Below are 25,004 nucleotides of genomic sequence, written 5' to 3' on the forward strand. Positions count from 1 at the left end.
CTTATTCTGACAATACTGCTGCTGCTGCTGCTAAGTCGCTTCAGTTGTGTCCGACTCTGTGCGACCCCATAGACGGCAGCCTACCAGGCTCCTCCGTCCCTGGGATTCTCCAGGGAAGAGTACTGGAGTGTGGGTTGCTATTTCCTTCTCCAATGCATGAAAGTGAAAAGTGAAAGTGAAGTCGCTCAGTCGTGTCCGACTCAGTGACCCCATGGACTGCAGCCCACCAGGCTCCTCCGTCCATGGCATTTTCCAGGCAAGAGTACTGGAGTGGGGTGCCATTGCCTTCTCCATCTAACGATACTAGCATTCTCCCAAACATTTTTGAAAATCCTTTTAGGATTCTGCTCAGAGAATGGAGTATATTTATTTTTAAAAATAAACTCAGTGGTATAAAATCTTTTCCCTTTGACATAGAATCTATTTGTTTCTTGTTTAAAATGTTTAAAAAATAAAGACAATATAGATGATAACATAGAAAGTACCTAAGAGCCCACTGACCAGAGTTAAGAAACGTTAACATTTGGTTCTTTTTGTTTTAGATATTTTTAAATGAAAAAGTAGAACATTACAGATAAATTTGAAGTCCTCCGTTATTCTATTCTCCAATTCTGTTCTCCCTTCTCGTTCAGAGGCCGGGATTATCACCAAGTTGTATGTTTTGTGTGTGTGTGTTTGTGTTTGTTTGTACATATCAATGAACAATATATTATGTGGTTTCTGGAATGAGCCACAATCATTAGCATTTAAGCAAGTCTGTTAAATTAAGTAATTTTCGATTGAGTTAAATGGAGCCGTGTTTTTAGATTACTCTTCAAGTGGCTCTGAAAGCTATTGCAAGGAGGACTTCCAAAAGTGATTTCAGGAAAACAGCTCTATCTAAATAAATCACATGGCACTTTTTGTGTAATTTATAAAGAACAATAGTTATTTAGATGTATACATTCTGGTAATGTTTTTCAGTCACCCCTACATTATAGTCACATTACTCATTTCCTGCAATGACCAGGAAATTTTTCAGAAACCTTTTTTTCTCTATCAGATGAATGTACCTATGATTTGCATTTGACCTCAAATAAACAATGGAGTTGATAACATATTTATTTTTAATTACATGGTTTTAAAAGCACAGAATAAAGAAATCTTCTCATTGCCTGGACAGTTGATTAGGGAAGGTATGAAGATTAGCAAGAGGGTATGATATTTCCTCAGAAATCTTTATGGGGCTACTTGTGAGTGAAAGTGGCTCAGTCATCTCTGACTGTTTGGGACCCCATGGAGTATACACACGGTCCATGGAATTTTCCAGGCCAGAATACTGGAATGGGTAGCCTTTCCCTTCTCCAGGGGATCTTCCCAACCCAGTTGGGCCTTGGTAAAACAGAATGGTTGGGCTGGATTCTCCCATTTGATCAGGGAGATGTAGTTCCTCTGTTGTCCCATACCTCAGCTTAGACAAACTGAGAAGAATGTCCATGGAGTAGAAAGGCTTTTCTCCAAGTTTCTCCCTTGCCTTGTTGTTTCACAGGGGCCATTCTCAGGACACAGCAGACTCAGTTCTGTGCTGTGTACTCTGAACACTCAGGAGAAGCTGGAGTCTCACCAAGAAGTTACCACCCTGAGGCCCTGGTTGTTAGGCAGGCAAATGAGAGTTGCCCAAGGAGTGCTAGTCCTCCTGCAGTAATTTACACCAGAATGACCATCCTCTTTCCCTTAGGCTAGGAGAACTGCCTCAGGTTCAAAGTCCACTAAAAATGCACTTTATCCTGCTACTTAACATATATGTTGCTTCGAGGCAGTGCTGGCCATCTGCTCTCTTCCTGTTGACCTTCCGTCTGGTTTGCTGTAACTACCGGTATTTCACTCTTTGATACCTGTTATCATGACATCCCTTTAGAAGGATCTTCAACTTGCCTATTTTTTTAAATTAATTTTTACTGGAGTATAGTTGATTTACAGTGTTGTTAGTTTCTGCTGTACCAGCAAAAGAATCAGTTGTACACGTACATATATCCACTCTTTTTTAGATTCTTTTCCCATATAAGCCATTACAGAGTATTGAGTAGAGCTCCCTGTGTTATACAGTCAGTTATTATTAGTATTTTATTTTATTTTATTTTTGAATTTATTTTGTTCACTTTATTTAAATGGAGGCTAATTACTTTACAGTATTGTAGTGGTTTTTGCCATACTTGACATGAATCCGTCACGGGTGTATATGTGTTCACCATCCTGAAGCCCCCTCCCACCTCCCTCCCCATCCCATCCCTCTGGATCATTCCAGTGCACCAGCCCCGAGCGCCCTGTCTCATGCATTGAACCTGGACTGGCGATCTGTTTCACATATGATAATATACATATTTCAATGCTATTCTCTCAGATCATCCCACCCTTGCCTTCTCCCACAGAGTCCACAAGACTGATCTGTACATCTGTGTCTCTTTTGCTATCTCAAATACAGGGTTATCATTACCATCTTTCTAAATTCCATATATATGCGTTAGTATACTGTATTGGTGTTTTTCTTTCTGACTTACTTCACTCTGTATAATAGGCTCCAGTTTCATCCACCTCATTAGAACTGATTCAAATGCATTCTTTTTAATGGCTGCGTAATATTCCATTGTATATATGTACCACTGCTTTCTTACCCATTCATCTGCTGATGGACATCTGGGTTGCTTCCATGTCCTGGCTATTGTAAACAGTGCTGTGATGAACATTGGGGTACACGTATCTCTTTCAATTCTGGTTTCCTTGGTGTGAATGCCCAGCAGTGGGATTGCTGGGTCATATGGCCATTCTATTTCCAGGTTTTTAAGGAATCTCCACACTGTTCTCCATAGTGGCTGTACTTGTTTGCATTCCCACCAACAGTGTAAGAGGGTTCCCTTTTCTCCACACCCTCTCCAGCATGTATTGTTTGTAGACTTTTGGATAGCAGCCATCCTGACTGGCGTGAGATGGTACCTCATTGTGGTTTTGATTTGCATTTCTCTGATAATAACTAATGTTGAGCATCTTTTCATGTGTGTGTTAGCCATCTGTATGTCTTCTTCGGAGCAAAGGAATTTAGAATGGATCAGTGGGCTCCCACAGGTGGGGCGGGGGAGTAGCCCACATCCTGTGCAGGCAGTACTGGGGGGCATTGCCCACGAAGAGTTTTACTACAAAAATAAAATCAAGTAAACGCTGGTTCTATTTTGATTACCATCTCCATTCTCCAGTATTCTAGTATTTTATATATAGTAGTGTTTATGACTCCAGTTTGCTTGTTGTATCTTGTTGCATACCCAATAATTTCATTCGGCTCACATGAATTTTTTGATTGACCCTGACTTTCTCTAGGCAAATCCCCTCAAACCCTCAACCCAACAAGTTTTTGCCTTCAGAATTCAGCTGGAATGAGCCGATTAACATAAGTGAAAACTGGAGATGGAGCTTGATTGTGTGGCCAGGTAAGGGTTAAGGGCAGGAATGGAATGTTGATATAACTCAGAAGGGAAGGAAGGAAGGAGTAGCAGTCCTGGAGGGTTAGGAGGTAAGGCTTCAGCCAGGCCCTGAAGGACAGGGCGAGGACTGACAGCTGAAACTGGTAGAGGGGGAAGAAGGGGTAAGAGGGACTCCATGAGAGGGAAAAGGAGGCAGCCACAGTCATTCTGATGGGAGGTGATGTCTGGGATTAGGCTGGGGGGATGAGCATGGAAAGAAAGGGGTCTGTGTCTACAGATACTTCAAGGGCGATCAGCTGGACTTGAGAAACAACTAAATATTCATTCGCTCATTTCATGAATATTGATTGTAGTTGACACTATGTCTGGCAGTTGTGTGTTATAAGAGGTGAGGATAGAGCAGTGACTAAGCTGACAAGGTTCTTGTCTGAAAGAAGTCATTTTACAATGGGAAGATAATAAACAAATAAATCAGGAAATAAACAGGTGCCATGCAGAGAATGTAAAAGGGCCATGTCAGGTGTATGGGTACCTTAGAATGGTCAAGGAAGGCATCCCTGAGGAGATGACCTATGGGCCTGGACCAGGCAGGGGAGTTAGCAAATGCCACACCCAGGGCAAAAGTAGGGCTGCCGTGTTGGGAGAAAAGAGAGCCAGTGTGTATGGACAGACTGAGTGGCGGGTGGGGGCAGATGGGAAGGTTTTGGGAACAGAGGCACATTGTGATTGACCTCTGTGTTTAGACGGTCACTTTGGCTCCCATAGAGAAGTGAAGAGCAGAAGCAAGGTGAGCAGCTAGGAGGTCCCAGGGACCAGGGGAAAGGGGATGGTGGCCGGACTGGGGAGCTGAGAATAGAGAGGGAGAGAAGCCGTAAGCTCTGTGATGTATTTTGGAGATTGAGTTGATGTCTTAGTTGTGGTGTGGAGGACAGTGAGAGAAAAAAATTAATCAAGGTGTCTCTGGGGGGCATTATGTGTGGATATTAATGCTTTTAACAGGTAAAAAGACTGGATGAGGAGCAAGCTTTCAGGCTGAATCATGAGTTTAGTTGAGGACATACCAAGTCTAAGATTCATATTACAAATTCAACTGAAATTACCTACTAGGTAGTTTTATTCAGGAATCTGAGGTTCAGGGAAAAGGTCAAAGCTGATATTTAAATTTGCAAGTCATTGTCATGTAGATACTATTTTAAAATAATGGGGGGTGGTGAGGAAGAAGACATTAGAGTTATCTTGATAAAGTTTTTAATAGCCACAAAGCTAAATGTGTAATGTGATATCATTTTTATGGCAAAATGTGTAAATCTCCCTACAGAGATTAAATAGATTGATACATATGATAGGGATATGAACAGGACATGTGCCAACTTGTGATAAGTGTTGAATAACTGGGTGTTAGGATTATTAATAATTTTTGTTTCCTTGTATGTGACATGTGCGTGTATATATATGTATTTTACAAGTTTTCTTCAAAGAGTGTTTTTGTAATTGGGAAAGATACATTTTATAAAAGATAACAACACCAAGATTTATATTCTAGGAAAATTGGATACAGATGATGCCAATGAGAAATTATGAAAATTAGAAATTTCAGTTAGTGTTAGGAGGATGACTTTGTACTTCTCTTGTAGAGTTTTTGTTTAACAGACTATAGTAGATTTCACATTTCTATGTATTTGCTTGCTCTCCCTGTCAGAGGATTTTCCTTTTTACCTTACAGAATTTGATGTGGTCACTTTGAGGTGGGCTTTCAGAGCTGGCCAGTCCTTTGTTATAACATCTCTTCCTATTCTGTACAACCAGCAATGTTCTAGACAGAGGCTGATCTCTCAGGTTGTGTCCTGGTAGGTATAGGTATGTGTATGCTCAGTCATGTCCAGCTTTTTGCTACTCCAGGGACTATATATCTCCAGGCTCCTCTGTCCATGCAGTATTCCAGGCCCGAATACTGGAGTGGGTTGCCATTTCCTACTCCAGGGGATCTTCCTGACCCAGGGCTTGAACCCACAGTCTCTTTCATTGGCAGGCAGATTCTTTACCATGTCCTGGAGTAGAAACAGAGCAGAGCCACAGTGGCTCTCTGAAAGTCCTTGTTTTTATAAGCCACTAAGATATTTGGATTATTTGTTATCACAGCAAAACCAAACCTACCCTAACTAATACAGATGAGCATAACATATAGAAAATTTCTAACGAGTGGCTTGAGATTGAAGCTTAAGGCTTAAATGATAGGTCAGGATGGAAACTATTGCTTAGAAAGTCATCAGTGAGGTGAGGATGAGAATGGAGAACAGACACATGTGCTAAGTAGGAAAGTAGAGTGGGAAGAGGAAAGAAATGGGCCTAGGGAATCATTGCAAGTTAGGGTAAGAGAAGAGCTGCACAGAGAGGAGGAAGATGTGGCAGTCTGGGTTGGTATTAGAAAAGGAGCTAATGAGGCAGTCAAACAGGTCAGATGCCAAATTAGGAGGACAAAGAAAGCCATCGAATTTGCCATGACGGTGGTCAGTGCGAAACTCTGAGACAGCAGTTTTAGCATAGCTGTAGGGAAGGAAGTCAGACTTCACAGGTTAGGGAGGGAGTCCATGCAGAGGAAATGGAGGAAGCTGGTGGAGACCACTCCTTCCAAAAGTTTGGATCAGGCAGGGGAGAAGCGGGGCAGCGGTAACAGAGGCTCTAGCGTAGCTTAGACTTTTACAGAAATATTGCACACAGCGCTAACAGAGGACTCTTTGATCTTAGAGGGAAAGCACATGTTTTTCCACCCCATAAAATAAGTTTTACATGTGGATAAAGATACTTACCCGATACTGTTTAATATATCATAAACTTTGCTTGACACTGCTGCTGCTGGTAAGTTGCTTCAGTCGTGTCCGACTCTTGCGACCCCATAGATGGCAGCCCACCAGGCTCCCCTGTCCCTGGGATTCTCTAGGCAAGAACACTGGACTGGGTTGCCATTTCCTTCTCCAATGCATGAAAGTGAAAAGTCAAAGTGAAGTCCCTCAGTCGTGTCCGACTCTTCGCGACCCCATGGACTGCAGCCCACCAGGCTCCTCCGCCCATGGGATTTTCCAGGCAAGAGTACTGGAGTGGGGTGCCATTGCCTTCTCCGTTGCTTGACACTAACAGCAATTAAAATAATCTACTTAGATATTTTCTTCCTGGGAGCTTTGTAAACTCACTGTCATTGATATGTATTATCTTTAAGAACATGTTAATCCTTTCTATTTTATTTTCTTTATATTTATCTTCATGTGTCTGAAGTACAAAAAATATTGTAGGAAAGCGTACCAATATTAGCTACATTTTGCTGTTTAACAAACCACATGTCATGGGTTGAATTGTGTCCCTGCAAAAGATTCCTAAGTCTTAGTGTCTGTGAACATCATCTTATTTTGGAAATAAGGTCACTGTAGATATAATCAAGTTAAGATGAGGTCACACTGGGTTAGGGTAAACCCTAAATCCAATCACTGGTGTCCTTATGAGAAGAGACACCGAGCCACAGGGATACAGGGAGAGGAGGCCATGTGAAGACAGGAAGAGATTGGAGTTATGCCACCATAAGCCAAGGAACACCATGGTCTGCCAGCAACCACCAGAAGCTAGAAGAGGCAAGGAAGAATTCTTCCCTTGAGCCTTCAGAGGGAGCAGGTCCTGCTCACACATTGATTTTGGACCCCCAGAACAGTGTGAGAATAAATTTCTGTTGTTTTAGGCCACTAGGCTTATGACAATTTGTTATGGCTGCCCTAGGAAACTAATAGAGTACCCCAAAGTTAAGTCACTTAAAACAACAGCAGTTTAGTATTTCTCGTGATTCTATGGGTTTGCCATTTGGGTTGGGCTCAGTGGGGCAGTTTTGTTGGTCCTGCTGTGGTCATTTTTGTGGCTGCAATTCCCTGATGGCAGGACTGAAGCTGGAGCATCTAAGACAGCCTTACTCACAAGTCCAGAGCCTTGCGGGGCAGTGGGGCTGGCTGTCCCTCTGTATGTGGTCTCTTTTTCTTCAGTAGTCTGCTCCATATTCCTTACATAGTGAAGGGAACATTCTAAGAGGATGAAGGTGGAAGCTGCAAGATTCCTAGAAGCTTATTCTAGTGTTCATACAACAACACTTAAATAGCACATTCTGTGGTCAAAGCAAGTCAGAAGGCAGCCCACCTTCAAGGAACAGGGAAACAGACTCAGTCTCTTGATGGGGGGAGCTGCAAAATAATTTTCCACTTTAATCTATTACAATACCCAACAAAGAAGGTGATCATATCCCATTTCAAACCTCACATATTTAAGCTGAAGGTCTTGTCATTTTCCGTTCAGATCATGATACCCATTTCACTGGCAGAGAAGCTGAGAAAAGATTAAACTGACTCCTTCAGAGTTAATGAGTCATGCTTTGTGAGAGACTTTTTTGGCCCGTGGATGACAGCTGTATGTCTGGAAGAAGTAACCACAGCCTTGCCTGGAGGCAGGTGAATAAACTTAATAACTTCTTGGGTTTCTCTTAAATCCCATAATTACACTGATGGAGCCCAGATTGCAGAGCTCTGTGGTCCAGAGATGAAGCAGCTGTTTGAGGATATCAGGGAAAGAAGGTGCTTGAAAACTGCTATGTGTCATTCAAAGGAATAGGATTTGAGGCTAAATTAAATGATGAGGGAAATGACCAACGAGCTCTTTATCCTCAAGAGATACCAAATGGGCTTAGAAATTCAGTGATTGCTCTGGTCCTGTGTGAGTTCTGGGCTGGAAAGAATTAAGGTGAATAGAAGAAAAGGATGGAGTGAGGCAGAGATACCAACCTGTCAAGTATGTGCCATGGCCTGTTTTAGGAGGTTCGCTCCTATATAAGTTAGGATTGCTTTTTAGCTGCTACAACAAATAGACAACTCACTAAACAGTGGCTTAAATAAATTAGGGGTTTGTTTATTTTTGTTGAATAAGGAGAATTCCAGTGGTTGGCAGTCTAGGCTTGGTGTGATAGCCCAAGATATCACTGGAGACCCAGATTCCTTGTGTTTTTTTTGTTCCATCATCCTTAATGTGTGACTCTCATTCTCATGGCCAGAATATGGCTCTTGAAACTGTTCCACACTGAAAGAATATTGAAGACAGGAAGTGGGGAAAAACCAATAAGGCATATCAGATAACTGTTCTTTTTCCAGAAACTTTCACAGAATCTCACAAATGACATTTGTTATATACCTCCTCGATCATATCTGTGTTATTTCTACTTACAAGTGAGTTTGGCAAATGTAAGTTTTTATTAGTCCAGCACATTGCCACCTCCAACAAAACTAGGCTTGAGTTAGAAGGAAGGGGATAATGTCTATTGATGGGCAACTTATTGGTCTCTGCCATTGCAATTGCTGTAGGTACATATTAGTGACAGAATTTCCATTATGGCAACATGCAGCCTCCACCCCATTAATACTTGTAGTAGGTTCAAGCTCATCTAATTCCCTGACCTAATGAGGAGGGATATCCAGGCTTACAGGTCTAATATTAAATTGGCTGTTCTAACAAGTAATCCCAAGATCTCAGTGGATTAACCCAGCAGAATCTTACTTCATGTTCATGCCATCGTCTGATACAGGTCAGGTGCTCTTCTCCAAGCAGTGACTCAGGGACCCAGGCTGCTTCCACCTTACAGCTCTGCCATCTTGGGACTTTCAGATTTTTCTGGTCTCATCAGCTGTTGGCTAGGAAGGAAAAAGAGCGAAAGATTGTGCCTCCAGTTCTTTAATACCTCAACTCCATAGTATTTCTTTTTACATCCCATTGATGAGGACTACTTACAAGTCCGCTGATGTGCAGAGAGGACTGAGGAATATAGTTCTTGTCTGGCAGCCACTTAGCAGCAACAGATCTTCACTGTGAAAGGGGACATGTTCTTTGGGGGTCAGCTAGACGTCTCTGCCACAGGGTCCCAATCACAGAGGAGGGGCCGTTGCCAAAATGTCCAGAAACATGTGTGTAGGCTTGTTTGCTGTGCACTGTGTAGTTGGTGGATAGATAAGAGCCCTGTGGTCACAGTCACAGCATGGATGTGGAAGTTCTAAGGGAAGCAAACTCCAAAAGCATATGCTGAAACCCCTGAAATTCCAGAAGAAGGCAATAGGAATGCAGGGTACAATTATCCTGTGAGGCAGGTAGGTGAAATTTAAAATACAAAATTAAAATCTAATGGCAGTCAAGGCCACCAGAAATGTCATGTGCAACTGAACACTTTCTGAAAACTCTGAAGATTGACAAGGAGCCAAGTTGCTCAGCCTGTCGTTGTTTTTTCCTTTCCTGAGAAAAATCAGCTTTAAAACATTTTAGGAAAAACTACAAGATGAAGATATTTTTTAAAGCTTTTGAGTGACATGGTTAGAATGAATATTTCATTTGAGAGGAAAGAAGATGTTTCGGATGTTAAAGAAAGAGGCGTTATAAAACATTGCACTCCTGCTGAAGAGTAACGATGCCATAGTCCAGCCTCCCCTCTGTGACAGGAGAACTTTGATGAGAAACTGAGTCACTTTACTTTTTGTGACTGCTTCCCTTTGAGTTGGTTGAGTTCTTTTGTTTATTTGCCTTTTAATGTTTTAGTAATCTGTGAAATCAGTCTTCCTTATTCATGCTAATAGTGGCCTAGTAATATTAACAACCCACAGGGCTTGCACTGCAGAGAGAAAACAGGTTAAACCTTGAAGCAGGGATTTGAGGAGGCAAACAAGTCTGATTCCTATCCCAGCTCTACTGATTCTCAGCAGGAGCATCTTCCAAAAGTTCTTTAACTTCCCTAAGTCTTAGTTTTCTCATCTGTAAGATAGAAATATTAATAATACCAATATCAGTAGGGTCAAATGAAGTTATATCTCTAAAACTGCTCCAGAAATTAAAGACCACTGAACACATTAATGAAATATCTATAAAATGGGAATAAGTGCCATGTTTCTGTGATTACTCAATGAAGTAACATATGTCACAGACCTGACACAGGATCTCACACTTGGTCACATAGGGTCTTAAAAAAGAAAACTAAAGGCAAATATGGACAAAGTAGAATACACTGGAAATGAGAGATGGAGAAATGTTAAAAACAGACACAACAGTGTAAGGAAAGGTTTTAAACTCATTTGCAAAGCTAGCGCCCCTAAAGCATACATGCATATATATGTACTTTTTCCCAAAATAACTTTTATAGAAAATGTTGGCAGTTAGGTAAGATTACAGAGGGAATTTGTTAGAGTAATTTAGGTAATGCAAGTCATGTGATCACCAGGAATGTTTATATATGTGAGACGGAAAAGAAAGTAAATGTTGAAAAAGAAGAAGAAATGATTCATCCTGAAGAACAGCAATTATAGTTAGAGATTGGTGACCCATAAACATGTTTCCTATCCTTTTCTAAAATGAAATTGGCTTTTTATTACAAAAGCTATATATGTGAATTACAGAAAAAGCAGAAGTTCAGATAAGCAAAAAAATTATTTCCAGTTTTTTAACCTATAATCACTTTTAATAACTTGATCTATATAGTTTACATACATATACACATACATGCATATTTTCTATAAAATTAGAAGCATGCTTATATACTTCTTTTTATTTAAAACTATATAATAAGCAATTTTTCATATCACTGAATATTTTTACAGTACACTTCTGAACGAATGTATAACATTCCATTGTGAGGCTAGTTCATAATTTAACTAATTCTCTTTTTATCTATACTTATTTCCAGTTGTTCACCACTAGAAATAGCACTTTACTAAGTAAATTTATGCATTTAAATTTACTTACATTTTTAATGATCCCTTAGGGTAATTGCTAGAGATGGAATCCCAAACTCAAACATATTCATTTATATATATATAACTCCATATGGAAAGAGAGAGATGGAAAGAGAGACACACACAGAGAGAGAAATACATAAACACTTCCTTTATACTGTTCTCCTTCTCGGAGGTTTTGTGTGACATCTGTCTTTAAAAAGAAGTTTAAAAATATTTGAAAAAGATGGCATCCCTGAACTTTGCCTTAATTCTTGGGGAAAGTTATTGAAAGATGATTTGTTTTTAAATAAGTATAAATTGGTAAGGTCAATATTTTATAAATTACATAAAAAATTAAAATTAACCTCAGAAGACTGAACTGAAACCATTATTATGGTTCAGTCAGTGAAACTAAAGGTAAATTTGATTTGGACAAATACTGTTAATTCGTTAGGTTTCCTTATGGCCTCAGTTTTTAAAAATAAATGCTTCTCCAGATAATCTTGGTTCTTTTAGAGGCTATCTTCATAAATTTACTAACATTTCCAGCTATAACCAGGAATCAGTAAAGTATCCCTTTTAAGTCAGTGAGATGTATATTTTATTGAAGAGTAAAAATTATACAAAAATGTAAGATCACCTAGAGAAACTATTAATTTGTTACATACAAATTCTTTCTTATTGCCTGTTATGTATTATTTACATTTATCTGATATTTGATTTTCTATTATATCTCCTTTAGTTCAGTTCAAGTCAGTTGATCAGCTGTGACCGACTCTTTGCGACCCCATGGACTGCAGCACGCCAGGCTTCACTGTCCATCACCAACTCCTGGAGCTTACTCAAACTCATATCCATGGAGTCAGTTGATGCTATCTAACCATCTCATCCTCTGTCATTCCCTTCTCCTCCTGCCCTCAATCTTTCCCAGCATCAGGGTCTTTTCCAGTGAGTCAGTTCTTTGCATCAGGTGGCCAAAGTATTGGAGTTTCAGCTTCAGCACCAGTCCTTCCAATGATATTCAGGACTGATGTCCCTTAGGATGGACTGGTTGGATCTCCTTGCAGTCCAAGGGACTCTCAAGAGTCTTCTCCAACACAGGTATCTGATAAATGTTCATTTCTCTTTCCTCTTCTCTTTTAGAAAAGGGAAAGTGATTTGATGTAAATAATTGAATTCTCTTGAGATTAGGAAATAAGCACATTATTTATTCCATATTAAAGGAAGGGGTAGGTACATTTTTAAAAAAAATTTTTGTTTTCTGAGCAAACTTAAATAGTGATTGCTCCTCCTCCACAGAGGAGGATAGCCTTAGTCTTCATACCAAGTAGTCCTGGTAATTCAGGTTTTATTTTGCCAGAAGAGCGCTGTCTTGAGGGGCTGCATACTCCACTGGGCCTTAGAAGACTCATACATTTCATCTTTTTGGTTCTCAGTTTCTTCAAGACAGAGTTATGATAGATGATTTCTACAATCCCTTTCAGAGTTAACATCACTTTTAAAATATTTATTTATTTATTTGGCTGTTACGGGTCTTAGTTTAGGACTCGGAATCTTTGATCTTCATTGGGGCATGCAGATTCTTTTAGTTACAGCATGTGGAATCCTTCAGCCTTGGCATGTGGGATCCAGCTCCCCAACCAGGGATTGAACCCCGGCCCCCACACTGGGAGCACAGATTCCCAGCCACTGGACCACTAGTGAAGTCCTTGTTTTATTTTTTTAAATGAATGCTTACCATACTAAATCCACTCAAATGGATGAATGCCAGGTTCCAGAACAAATTTGAGACCCATGCCTATAAAAAATGATAGCAACTAACTGTGATTTTTTTTTTTTGAAATTCTGTTTTACTGTGAAAAAGTAGACAGATCAACTGAATAATTTGTTTTCATTGCCAGAGGAAGACTGTCCATTGGAAACAAGGAAAGAGATAGACACAATATGATTAATGATCACTATTTTAAAAAATGAATTCTTGCATTTTTGATTATTTTTTACCATATCCTTCACATGTATTACTTGTATAATTCTCATAACAGCCTAAAAGGTTAAAGATGTTTTTGTTATCCCTAGGATGTAGATTTGGGAATTGAGGCTGAGTGAGGTTATACAGTTTACCCAAGAATGTAAGTGGTAAGCTGTTATAGAAACGTAGGTCTAGCTGAAACCAAAACCACGTTCTTAACCACTTGCTGCTTGCTACTGCCAACTGTTGCTGCCAGCTAACCAGCTTTCTCGCTGAAATGTTTTTATCATGGCCTTGCCATGGAACATGTCACGATTGCTTTTTCCATATGCCATAATGTGTTTCATTTCACCTCGGATGGGTCAGAGGATTAACTTTGAAGAGAGATAGACTGTGTCCACTCTAAACAGAACTAGAGGTAGCCTTACAGCATCTGCAAATTCTGTGCTGGTGTCTCTTCCTCACAGCTTGAATATGGTCTTATGAGTTTGTTTGTTTGTTCTCTCTTTCCTTTCGAGTAGGCCAAAACAACTTGATTTTTCTCTCAATTTAGCTGTAAACACAGATGCATTTTCAAACTAAAGGTTATTTATTTATTTATTTTGCGTCTTCCACATTATCAAAACTAGATACAATCCATTAAAAGCGGCTTCCCAGCCTCAAGGGCTTAACCAGCTCAGTGGCATAATGCATGATATTTGATTTTCAGATGGAAGAGAGAATGTTTGGGATGTTGGAAGGTGTTGGGAGACCTCTCTCTGTTTTGGTGTGACATATAGAAAGGGATGGAGTTATTTCATTTATCTCATTGCCCAAATCGAGATGACTCTGACAGCAAAAGGGTTTGCCATCCTACCCTCTAGAAAGGACCCCCTTTCTCTCCACGGTTCTGTCATCCATCCTCAGAGATGATCTGCAGTACCTACTACTCCAGTCTTAACTTGGTCTTGAATATTAGCTTCCAAAGTTTTTTCACCACTATCCACAGAAGGAAATGCACAGTACATCACAAGTCTCCCCTTTTCATATACACAGAGCACTCTATTCTCCTTTCCAGCATGTATCACAATTTGTAATCCTTAATTTGTGAGATTGCTTATTTCATGTCCTCTGCTGCCCTCCCTGCCCCTCGTGGACTGGAGGCTTCAAGAGGGTAAGTTTTGCTAACTTTCCAGTGTTTAGAGCTTAGCATGCGTGAGTGCATGCTAAGTTGCTTCAGTTGTGTCCAACTCTTTGCGACCCTGTGGACTGTACCCTCCCTCCAGGCTCCTCTGTCCATGGGATTCTCCACGCAAGAGTTCTGGAGTGGGTTACCATTCCCTTCCCTAGGGGATCTTCCTGACCCAGGGATTGAACTCGCGTCTCTTGTGTCTTCTTCATCAGCAGGCAGGTACTTTACCACTAGCACCACTTGGGAAATCCAGAGCTTAGCATAACGCCTAGCATATCTGGTGGCTCAGATCATCAAGAATCTGCCTTGCAGGAGACCTGAGTTCAATCCCTGGGTTGGGAAGATCCCCTGGAGAAGAAAATGGCAACCCACTCTAGTATTCTTGCCTGGAGAATTCTATGGACAGAGTAGTCTGGCAGCCTCCAGTCCATGGGGTCACAAAGAGTCAAATACGACTGAATGACTAACACACACACACACACACACACACAAGTGCAAATAGTAGATATTTAATAAATATTTATTAAAGAATTAATAAACTAATTTCTGTGGCCAGCCTTCCCTAGGCCTGCAACATCCCTTCATAGAGTTCTGCCAGTCTTCTCAAGTCTAATGTTTGCTCCCAGCTATGGAGGTTTGAGGCCCAAAATTATTGGCAGTGCTTCGCTACCACAGCCCCTTAAGACCCTACTGGTGTTTTCTTCCTGGTCTAGCTGTGGTTGGTCATGACATATGGGCCAGTGAATTTGGAAGGTGACTGGCTACTGTCTCACGGAGTTCTTAGGGGCAGGTGTATCCCTCCAGGGGAGCTGATGGAAGGGCTCTCGGTGCAGGGGACAGACCTCTAGGAATCATAGGATACCTGGGTTTTCCGACTGCTGACCATTTGTTTTGCCTACATCAGGTTATCATTCGAGGTCACCCACCTTCTGAGGCTGCTTTTCTGATTGCTGACTTCATGTCCTAGGCTGCTAAGGCCTCACTCAGCCTGCCATGTACAGCGTGGTAGGCCATCTTCAGTTAACAGCGTGGGTTCTTTAGCCTTCCAGGATGCTTGCTTTTTTTTAAATAGGCAGCTCTCAAAGTATTCATACTACACCTCTCCTGATGAAATCACTAGGCATCTTGAAAAACAGTGAAAAAGCTGAAGGGTTCTGTCCGTAGGACTCCAGTGAGGCTGACCTCTGTCCTACTCCCTACCGTAGGCTGGCTCCATTTGCTATATTGCTGACGAAAGGAAGAAACTGATAAATTGAAGTGTCTGTGCAAAGTATCAGGCTTTTACCCAAATCTCTCTGCTGCTGCTAAGTCACTTCAGTCGTGTCCGACTCTGTGTGACCCCATAGACAGCAGCCCACCAGGCTCCCCCGTCCCTGGGATTCTCCAGGCAAGAACACTGGAGTGGGTTGCCATTTCCTTCTCCAATGCATGAAAGTGAAAAGTGAAAGTGAAGTCTCTCAGTCGTGTCCAACTCTTAGTGACCCCATGGACTACAGCCCACCAGGCTCCTCCATCCATGGGATTTTCCAGGCAAGAGGACTGGAGTGGGGTGCCATTGCCTTCTCCACCCAAATCTCTCTAATCTTGCACAATTCCAGATCATTGGCAGAGTAGAAATGCCATCCAACACATGTTGTATAGCACTAAGATATAGATGTTAAAACTGCAAACTCGCTAGACCAAGTGATATGGGACTTTAAGATGATCATTCACATAATTTAGGCAAGCAAACAAAACAACTAAAAAGAACACACACAAAAAGTGATTTTTTTTGTACCTGGTTTTTATATGACAGGGGCAGGAGAGGCAGAGGAAATGGACTGCAGGAATACTTAAGGGATTCTTTCTTATGATGGAAGGAGGGACAAATTTGAAACCTCTACAATATACCAATAAAATGATTCCACTTTTCTAAGTGGTCTTGCTGTCGAATCCAGAGATTGTGGGTATGTAATTCACAAGTAATTTATCAGTTTTTAAATAAGACCTTCAACAAGTCCAAGAAAGTTAGGTAAACTAGATGGTGGTATCATAGAAAAACTGAAATTTACCAATACTTTTTCTCTTTGAGCATTCAATTTAGAGTCTCCTAACTGGCATTGAAAATCACACGAATATTGAATATTTAAAAGGTTTTATGTGACCTGAATATTTTCCTTTTGATAGTAAAAATATTTTATGCTTACAGCCAAAATAGAGTATAATAGGGCATATGTTGTCGTTCATACCTGATGTATAAAGAAGTATATTTCCTTATTTATCATATGATTAATTTGAATTTGCTGTTTATTTTTAATGTCTGTTTGTCAGCTGGAGAAATAGATTTATGAATTGCTATTTTGTACCTTACCAATGTTTCCACATTTTGAAAATTAATCAAATATGGCAAGTTACTGATCCTGTAGAATTTACACGAATTTTCTAATCTTTTCATCAAGAAGGATGTTTTTGACAGGAAATCGTTTTTGGTGTTTGTCATTTTTAAAATATTCCTACTAGTTTTATGGCAGAGAAATCTTTGTTTCAAAAGTGTGAGTCTCTGGGGGAAGTAAATATTTCCAGCTTAAATTTTGTTGGTAGTATTGTTGTTAATAAGTAAACTAAAGAATTTCTAATTCCATTCTGAATCCTCCACATGAAGTATATTAAAAAGTTCTTTACTGATCCTCTATAAATTAAAAACAAAAAGGAAGAAAACAGAGTCAAACAAGCAATCTGTGCAGACTTTGTGTTGAGGTTCTTCAGGACCTTCGAGAAAAAGAACCTTGTTTCCTGGTGACCCTGGAGAAGGGAATGGCTACCCACTCCAGTATTCTTGCCTGAAGAACTCCTTGGATAGAGGAGCCTGGTGGGCTACTGTCCATGGGTTGCAGAGTCAGACATGACTGACCGACTAACACTAAGACTTAACTTTGAAATACTCTGGTGGGGTGGGGCCTTACTTAAGGTGACTTTTATTGGGGATGCCAACACTGAGATGTGACCTGCTGCCACACTCCCTCGTCCCTCGGCCTTGTGTCTCTAGAGCCCCAGAAGGGAGCCCTCGGTTCTCCTGGTTGTCTTGTTTTTCCCTGCACTCTCTTTGACCTGTGCCTCTTAGACAAAACACTAACATCATCCTTTCTATCTTATGACCTGACTCATTACCAGATGTACTTGATCAATATTACATTTCTTCCTTTCAAAGAAATACCACTTAATGTCAAGTGGCTCTTTTATTTTTTCCCTTTTCTCTGATTCAGTTACAGGGTCTGAGGAAAACTGAGACATAAGTGATGTTGATTTAGATTCTCCACCTTCCTATTCATCCCTCCCTGGCTCCACCCACTTCCAGCATGTTCTTGGATTGTGATCCAGACATAGCCTGCAAGGGCTCTGTCTTTGTGTACCTGCCTTTCTTCTGACTCAACCATCTTCAAAACCACTGCTCAGCCAGCCCATTCTTCAGCATGAATTGGTTCGTGGTTGGTGAGCATACAGTGGGTTATTGCTCATAGAATTAGTTGCATTTTCACTGAGATAAAGTTCTTACCAAATGCAGGGTCACGCTTGAGCCAAAGCAGAACTAACTCTGGAAAATGGGACTTTCCAGAAACATCATAATCTTGTGGAAGAGAATTTTGTGGCCTGATATCATTACTTCATTCGAGAGGAGAGAGTGAGGTGAGAGCAAAACTGAGTTCAGTTTATACCTCCAGGCCAGGCAGGGAACAGGGCGGTCAGACCCTCCCAACTCGGACCCAATGCCCAGCTTCTCGCTTCTCTCTTTGTACCTGCTTGTGTTTGTGTCTGTTGTCGCTGCTGTAAACACTTCCCTTACCTGGCACCTCACATGGCGAGGTGAAGGTAGAGGCAAAGGACTGCTGGGAAGCTGCAACATCTTAGGCCAGTTCCAGGAAATGGCAAATTTTCATGTCCAGAAATAGCCCTAAGGCATGACTTCCAGTAGTCATATATGGATGTGAGAGTTGGACTATAAAGAAAGCTGAGCACCGAAGAATTGATGCTTTTGAACTGTGGTGTTGGAGAAGACTCTTGAGAGTCCCTTGGACTGCAAGGAGATCCAACCAATCCATCCTAAAGGAGATCAGTCCTGACTCTTCATTGGAAGGATTGATGCTGAGCTGACACTCCAATATTTTGGCCACCTGATGTGAAGAACTGATTCATTTGAAAAGACCCTGATGCTGGGAAAGATTGGAGGCAGGAGGAGAAGGGGACGACAGAGAATGAGATGGTTGGATGGTATCACCGACTCAGTGGACGTGAGTTTGAATAAACTCCGGGAGTTGGTGATGGACAGGGAAGCCTGGTGTGCTGTGGTCCTTAGGGTGGCAAAGGGTCGGACACGACTGAGCGACTGAACTGAACTGAACTAATGGCTTCTGGGGACAACTGCCTGCACCAGAGTATTCACATCCTAAATTTGTTGTGCTGATATTTACTCTTCAGCAGTAGCCTCTTTAAAGCCGTACACAGATAAGTCACCATCCACTGCTTAGCCTACCTCTGACTGCCATCCACAAAGTTAAATGGAAAAAGACCAGTCAGTGATGGTTTCTATACTGTCAGCACCAGTCTGACAGCCTGAATAGATTTTCCTTCAAAAGCTTAACGTATAACATCGAACCTCTCTTCTCTGTTCCTGGTTGGTTAGAGTGTATCACATCTGCCATGCCATTTTTGGCTTTTCTAAGGCTGCTGCTGTTGTTCAGTCACTAAGTTGTGTCTGATTCTTCTGCGACCTTGTGGACTGTAGTCCGCCAGGCACCTCTGTCCATGGGGTTTCACAGGCAAGAATACTGGAATGGGTTGCCATTTCTTTCTCCAGGGGATCTTCCTGACTCAGGGATCAAACCCATGTCTCCTGCTTGGCAGGTGGATTTTTCTAAAGATGTACTATTTAATTGTAGCATCAAAAGAATTTGTAACACCCCAAAAGCTCAATAAAGTTGCTATTGGCCTCTGTTGTTTTAAACCACAGGCTTTGTAAGCAGGAGTCATGGCTTGTGACCATCTGATCTCCTTGACTATATCCCACGCACTAAGGATCTTTTAAGTTGTCATTATGTCCTGATACAAGCATTTACCATATCTTTAGGAGTATGTGTGGTTCAGGATGAGAGAGCAAGAAAGGGCTGGATTGTTTATTATTAAACTGACAGGAAACAGCCCTGGCTCATGCACTACTGGTTTCAGTTGGGCAAAAGAGGATAAATTAATTGCTTTATAGAAATTCTTTTCTGCATTCTTTAGGGAAAAATTTTCCATGTGGGCCAAATTATTAAACTGGGCAATTTTGAGTTTAATAGCTTTGACATTGTCCCTTGAAGGAATGAAACAAACAACTGATTTCATTTGAGGAAAAGACCATTTATAATAATCTGTCTACTTTGCAGATAATATTCACAGTAGACTCATCACAACAGAACCCCCTAATATCCCCATAATATTGGGGTTTTCATTGTTGGGACTCTCCCCTTTTTTTTCCTTCAATTTAAATGCTTCCCTGTGTTTGAGGAATAAGATTTACTTACCTGGAGCAGCTGCTGATTCTTCTCCTCTCAATCCCAAATTTATTCAAATACTATCAGTTGGGAATTAACAACATCTAAAGGACATAAAGGGGAGGAAAACCAATTTTAAAAACCAAGGACTGTTGGCTAGGTGGGTTGATGGTGTGTGTATAATTCCAGGGAGGGGCTTCACGAAGAATGGGGAAGGTCAACAGTGTGTGATGAAGAGAAAGGTCAACTTAGAACAGCATGGAAAGAGGTCACTAGCTGCCCAGTGTATCAAAGACAGCTTCTGCATGGAAGCCTGGATTAAGGATGGGAGGGATTGGAAGAAGGGAAGGCTGGGTGGTCAGAGGATGAGGAGAGATAGGGAGCTTGAGGATGAAGGGAAGGTTTTCTTCTCTGATGGAACTTGGTTGAGCAAGTTTCTAGGAAGAAGTGAGGAGCTGAATGGAAAATGCTCATCAAGATTGTATATGAAACATCTGATGAGGAAAGATCCTGAATGAAAACTTGAATGACAATTCTATTTCAGTACGCCTTTTGCCTTCTCCATCCCACATCACCCCACCATAAAATATTTGGTGCATGAACAGATTTTGGATTTCAAAGGACTTCAATTTTTTTGTGCTCGAGATTTGTTCCTTGGTGAAACGTGAAGAGACAGCTCTGTAAAAAAAAAAAAAAAGAATCATAGTTAATGAAAAGTCAACCTTCAGAAATTGCTCTTAACTCTTTTACCTACTGCTAATATGGGTATTTGAATTGTGTTTGGGACATATTCCAAAACTACTTACTTGTGGAAGGATTAATGATAGTGGAGCTGGGTTCAAAGTCTCAGTGGCAAGCTAAAACCTGTTCTCTTCAGTAGTCAGGGTAAAGTTTAATAACCCTTCTTCAGAAAGCCTAAACACGCTGGGCTTTCCATTGCTAAGCTGCTGGAACAGGAAAATGCCAGAAATTTAACCCTTACAGCAATTATCTTATGCAAGTTACTTAGCCTTCGCTGGCCTCAGTTTCCTAATTTGTAAAGGGAAGATAATACCTACCTCCTAGGGTTGTTGGAGCATTAACTGGGCTAATTAAAACAGTCCCTGTCAAACAGCAAGCACCAAATAATTGTGAGCTAGCCTTATAATTGTAGCAAAAATAGTTGTAGGCTTCTCCAGGTTACAAGGATTATGATACTAATTACCTCTGGTAATGGTGAAGGACCAGGATACCTGTTAATGGTGAATTACTTTAAGGATACAACACAAAGTAAGGAAAACAGGAAACTATTTAGCCAGCACATTAGGTCTGCATACCCACGGGAAGTTCTTTTTTTCCCCCTAGCCAATATTTACAAACTGCAGATTTCATATGAAAATTCAGATATCTAGTAACACTAGGTGTGTACTCCTATGATGGCCTGAAGCAAAGTAGTCCCTCACTTCTCCAGATAGGTCTGTGATCTTAGGTTTGCCTAGATTAGTGCCAACCCCTACTATTAGGCATGGGCCTAGGACCTCCACATGAGGCTGTTCAGGCTGCTCACTGCACAAGATACCCAGCTATGGAGCCAAATAGGGGCTGAATTCCTACAACCTGCAGTGGCATTTCTTAGAGCCTGACAGGTTTGGGACTCTTGTCCTTCTTTCCTCCTTTTCTCTACCTGTTCCTCCTTCCTCCTCTGCTAGAACCACTGACAATTTTTTTCATTTCATGGCTTCTGCTCACCTGTGGCTTCTACAGCTTTACAACTGCTTTTGGCCTCGTCTTTGTGTGTGTCTGTACCTCTGTCTACACCACCGTGTTCAGCAAGGTCAACTAATTTGCCAAAGATCACACAATTAGTAGGTGATGAAGCAGGATTTGAATCAAGGTTATCACTTGTTGGAAAATTATTACTGTGCAAGTTAGCATGAGGATATTGAAGGTAAACTTCTTATTAAATTTTTTTTATTAAAAAATTCCATTCCTATGTAGACTTCCTTGGGAAAATTAGGACAAGTTTTATTGTTGACTTTTATTCCTAGTAACATGCAACATGCATTTAAACTAATTTGTTATTTCCTAAGCTAAGGAAAACTGGAAAATGGACAAAGTTGGTCCTAGAGTGTCCCAAGGCACAGTATGTTTGTTCTGTCCCTGAGACACAGGTTTAAGATGCATGTCTGAGACTAGCCTTGAAAGCTTGATTATACCTTCTCTACTGTCCGTCCCTCCTGGAAGAAGAGTGGACACCCATTCCCACCGTTGCTTTGTGGGACTCGTTATCTCCCTCAGACCCCTAAGCTAACCATGGGATGGTCTGGCTCCATTTCTCTAGCGTCCCTGTATGAGAGACTGGAAATAGATTAAACTGATACAGTGACCTGACATCACAGTAGGTTTGGTGTGTGTGTGCTAAGTCACTTCAGTCGTGTCCAACTCTGTGTAACGCTATGGACTGTAGCCTGCCAAGCTTCTCTGTCCATGGGATTCTCCAGGCAAGAATACTGGAGTGGGTTGCCATGCCTTCCACCAGGGGATCTTTCCGACCCAGGAATCACACCAGCATCTCCTGCATCTCCTGCATTGCAGGCGGATTTTTTATCGCTGAGCCACCATAGTAGGTTTCACTTACATATCATTCTCTCTAGCGACTAATCAATTCAACCCAGTGAAACACTGCCTATAATGCTTTAGAGTGGCAGAAATTACAAGCACAGCAAGTTACAGTTGGTCAGGGATTTTTGCCGCCTTTAAATCGTAGCACCCTGGTGTCTGCCTGTTGTCTTGTGCCTCCTTAAAGCAACTTTCTTAAGAAGAGAAAGACCATAATCTACTTTCTGGAGCATTAAGAGAATTGAACTTTGCCTCTTGCAAGGCTTGTTAGCTTTAGGCAGTAGCTTAACTTTGCTCTTTGCTGACTTGTCCCTTAACTACCTCCCTGAGTGTTGTTGACTGGTCTTGCCTACTTCATAGGCAGTGAGGCTCTGGATGGGGAAGGTGAGCCTAGTAAAGCTCTAAAAGTTTTGCCAAAATAAGATACTATCAGAGGTGGAGACATGTTCAGCAGCCTTCTTATGGAAACACATTGCCCTTGGCCAAAGGGGATGCCACAGGATTGGGTATATGAATTTGGCCCTGTGCCCATCATGTGGTACCTCCACTAGGTATGAGGGCTTCATGTCACAAACTTGTTTTAGGTTTTTTGTTTCCAAAATCTCATTCCTTTTAATTGCTATATTGTAACTTACTCCTAGTATATTTTGTGCAGTCACCTGGTACAAAGGCATTCAAACACTTTTAGGAATTGTAAGTACATACTGATGCTTTGAGCAAAGAGGCTGGGTGTGGCCAGGATTTTGAGATGTGTTCAAATGCAAGAAGCTCTTAAAACATAAAGTGTTCTAGAACTGCAGGAAGCTAAAACTAAGAGTTTTTCCCTTGTAGAAGGTCAAAAGTAAGGCTGTTTTCAGGAAAGTGCTTTTTCACTAGAAGCTGTGTAGGAGAACAGTCTGATAGGATCCATGATATCAACAGTAAGATACTTATTAATGTAATAAGCAGATGCAGAGCAGAATCTTCAAACCCTTGGTGGGCACACAGATGACTGGAGAAGAATTTGGTCATCAAGATCTTACTGAGAGATGCAGTTCCACTCCATCATTTGGTATGGATTACGATTTCTGAACAAGACCATCTTTCTAAATGCTCATGGACTCTGCAGAAAGTATGAGGCTAGAAAATGAATAATTCCAAACTCTTACTATTAGGTTACTAGACAGTATTCTGGATTAGCTGAGTAAATGCCTTCTGAAGCAGGCCCTGTAATTCTTCTTTTCCACCTTTCCTCCTTTCTCCTTCTTAACTTTTGTAACCTAAAACCACCTGAACTTGTTTACACAGAGTGAGAGGGAAAATATTTACTTAGATTATCTGGGGAACCTTGACTTTACCGCCTTGTGGATAAATCATTCCCCTGCTGGAAGAAGTGGGAAATTACAGACTGGACCGCATAGATACACATTCTCCTCCTAGTTCCATCCAAGTGAGCACCAAATAGGTATCATAACCTGAGATTTTAAGGTTGGTTTAACAGCTAGGTTTCCCATTGGCTTTGAGGTCATTGCTTGTTCTCAAGTGTGCTTAGATGGACAGCCCTGGAACCTTTGTGGCTGTTGAAAGTGCAGATTCTAGCCAGCTCTGACACAGGTGAGGCCCAGACACCTACACTATTGACCAGTTTCCTGACTGATTCTTATGTACACTCAAATTTGAGACTCACAGCTGGAAGGAAAAGGATTATAGGACAGAGATAGCAAAGGAGGTGTTCAAAATTTGGTCAAGTTATCCTTGTTGTTATGGTATTAACTTGAATATCAGGAGGTTTCATATTAAAGTTTTCTAAAAAGAAAAAAAACTCAGTACATAAAAGGAAATGTTCATATATGGGCCTAATTATAAGTATTTTGCCTAATTTTCTAAGCATCTAAACAGAATGTATTAAGGTCACCTTTGAAATTACTTTGAGACTCTGGGCTGTTTTGATTTTAAAATGAGTAATAAATAAAACTCCTAGAGGAGAATATAGGCAAAACACTCTCAGACATAAATCACAGCAGGATCCTCTATGATCCACCTCCCAGATTTCTGGAAATAAAAGCAAAAATAAACAAATGGGATCTAATTAAAATTAAAAGCTTCTGCACAACAAAGGAAAATATAAGCAAGGTGAAAAGACAGCCTTCTGAATGGGAGAAAATAATAGCAAATGAAGCAACTGACAAACAACTAATCTCAAAAATATACAAGCAACTTCTGCAGCTCAATTCCAGAAAATAAACGACCCAATCAAAAAATGGGCCAAAGAACTAAATAGACATTTCTCCAAAGAAGACATACGGATGGCTAACAAACACATGAAAAGATGCTCAACATCACTCATTATTAGAGAAATGCAAATCAAAACCACAATGAGGTACCACTTCACACCAGTCAGAATGGCTGCGATCCAAAAATCTGCAAGCAATAAATGCTGGAGAGGGTGTGGAGAAAAGGGAACCCTCCTACACTATTGGTGGGAATGCAAACTAGTACAGCCACTATGGAGAACAGTGTGGAGATTCCTTAAAAAATTGCAAATAGAACTACCTTATG

General features: G+C 40.9%; 1 protein-coding gene across 7 annotated transcripts in view; it reads left to right on the forward strand.

Annotated features, from left to right (window-relative positions):
- DOCK8 (dedicator of cytokinesis 8) overlaps positions 1–25,004 on the forward strand; it is a 266,032-nt gene that overhangs the window by 39,448 nt on the left and 201,580 nt on the right. Inside the window, exon 2 of one of the 7 annotated variants that reach the window (XM_042243383.2) lies at positions 3,349–3,458. The exons of the other annotated variants lie outside the window; for them this stretch is intronic. Coding sequence (XP_042099317.1) covers positions 3,436–3,458 — 23 coding nt within the window. The 5' untranslated portion in view covers positions 3,349–3,435. The remainder of the gene's footprint in view (positions 1–3,348; positions 3,459–25,004) is intronic. 7 annotated transcript variants of the gene reach the window in all.

Source organism: Ovis aries, chromosome 2, assembly GCF_016772045.2.
Source record: "Ovis aries strain OAR_USU_Benz2616 breed Rambouillet chromosome 2, ARS-UI_Ramb_v3.0, whole genome shotgun sequence".
NCBI classification, from domain to species: domain Eukaryota; kingdom Metazoa; phylum Chordata; class Mammalia; order Artiodactyla; family Bovidae; genus Ovis; species Ovis aries.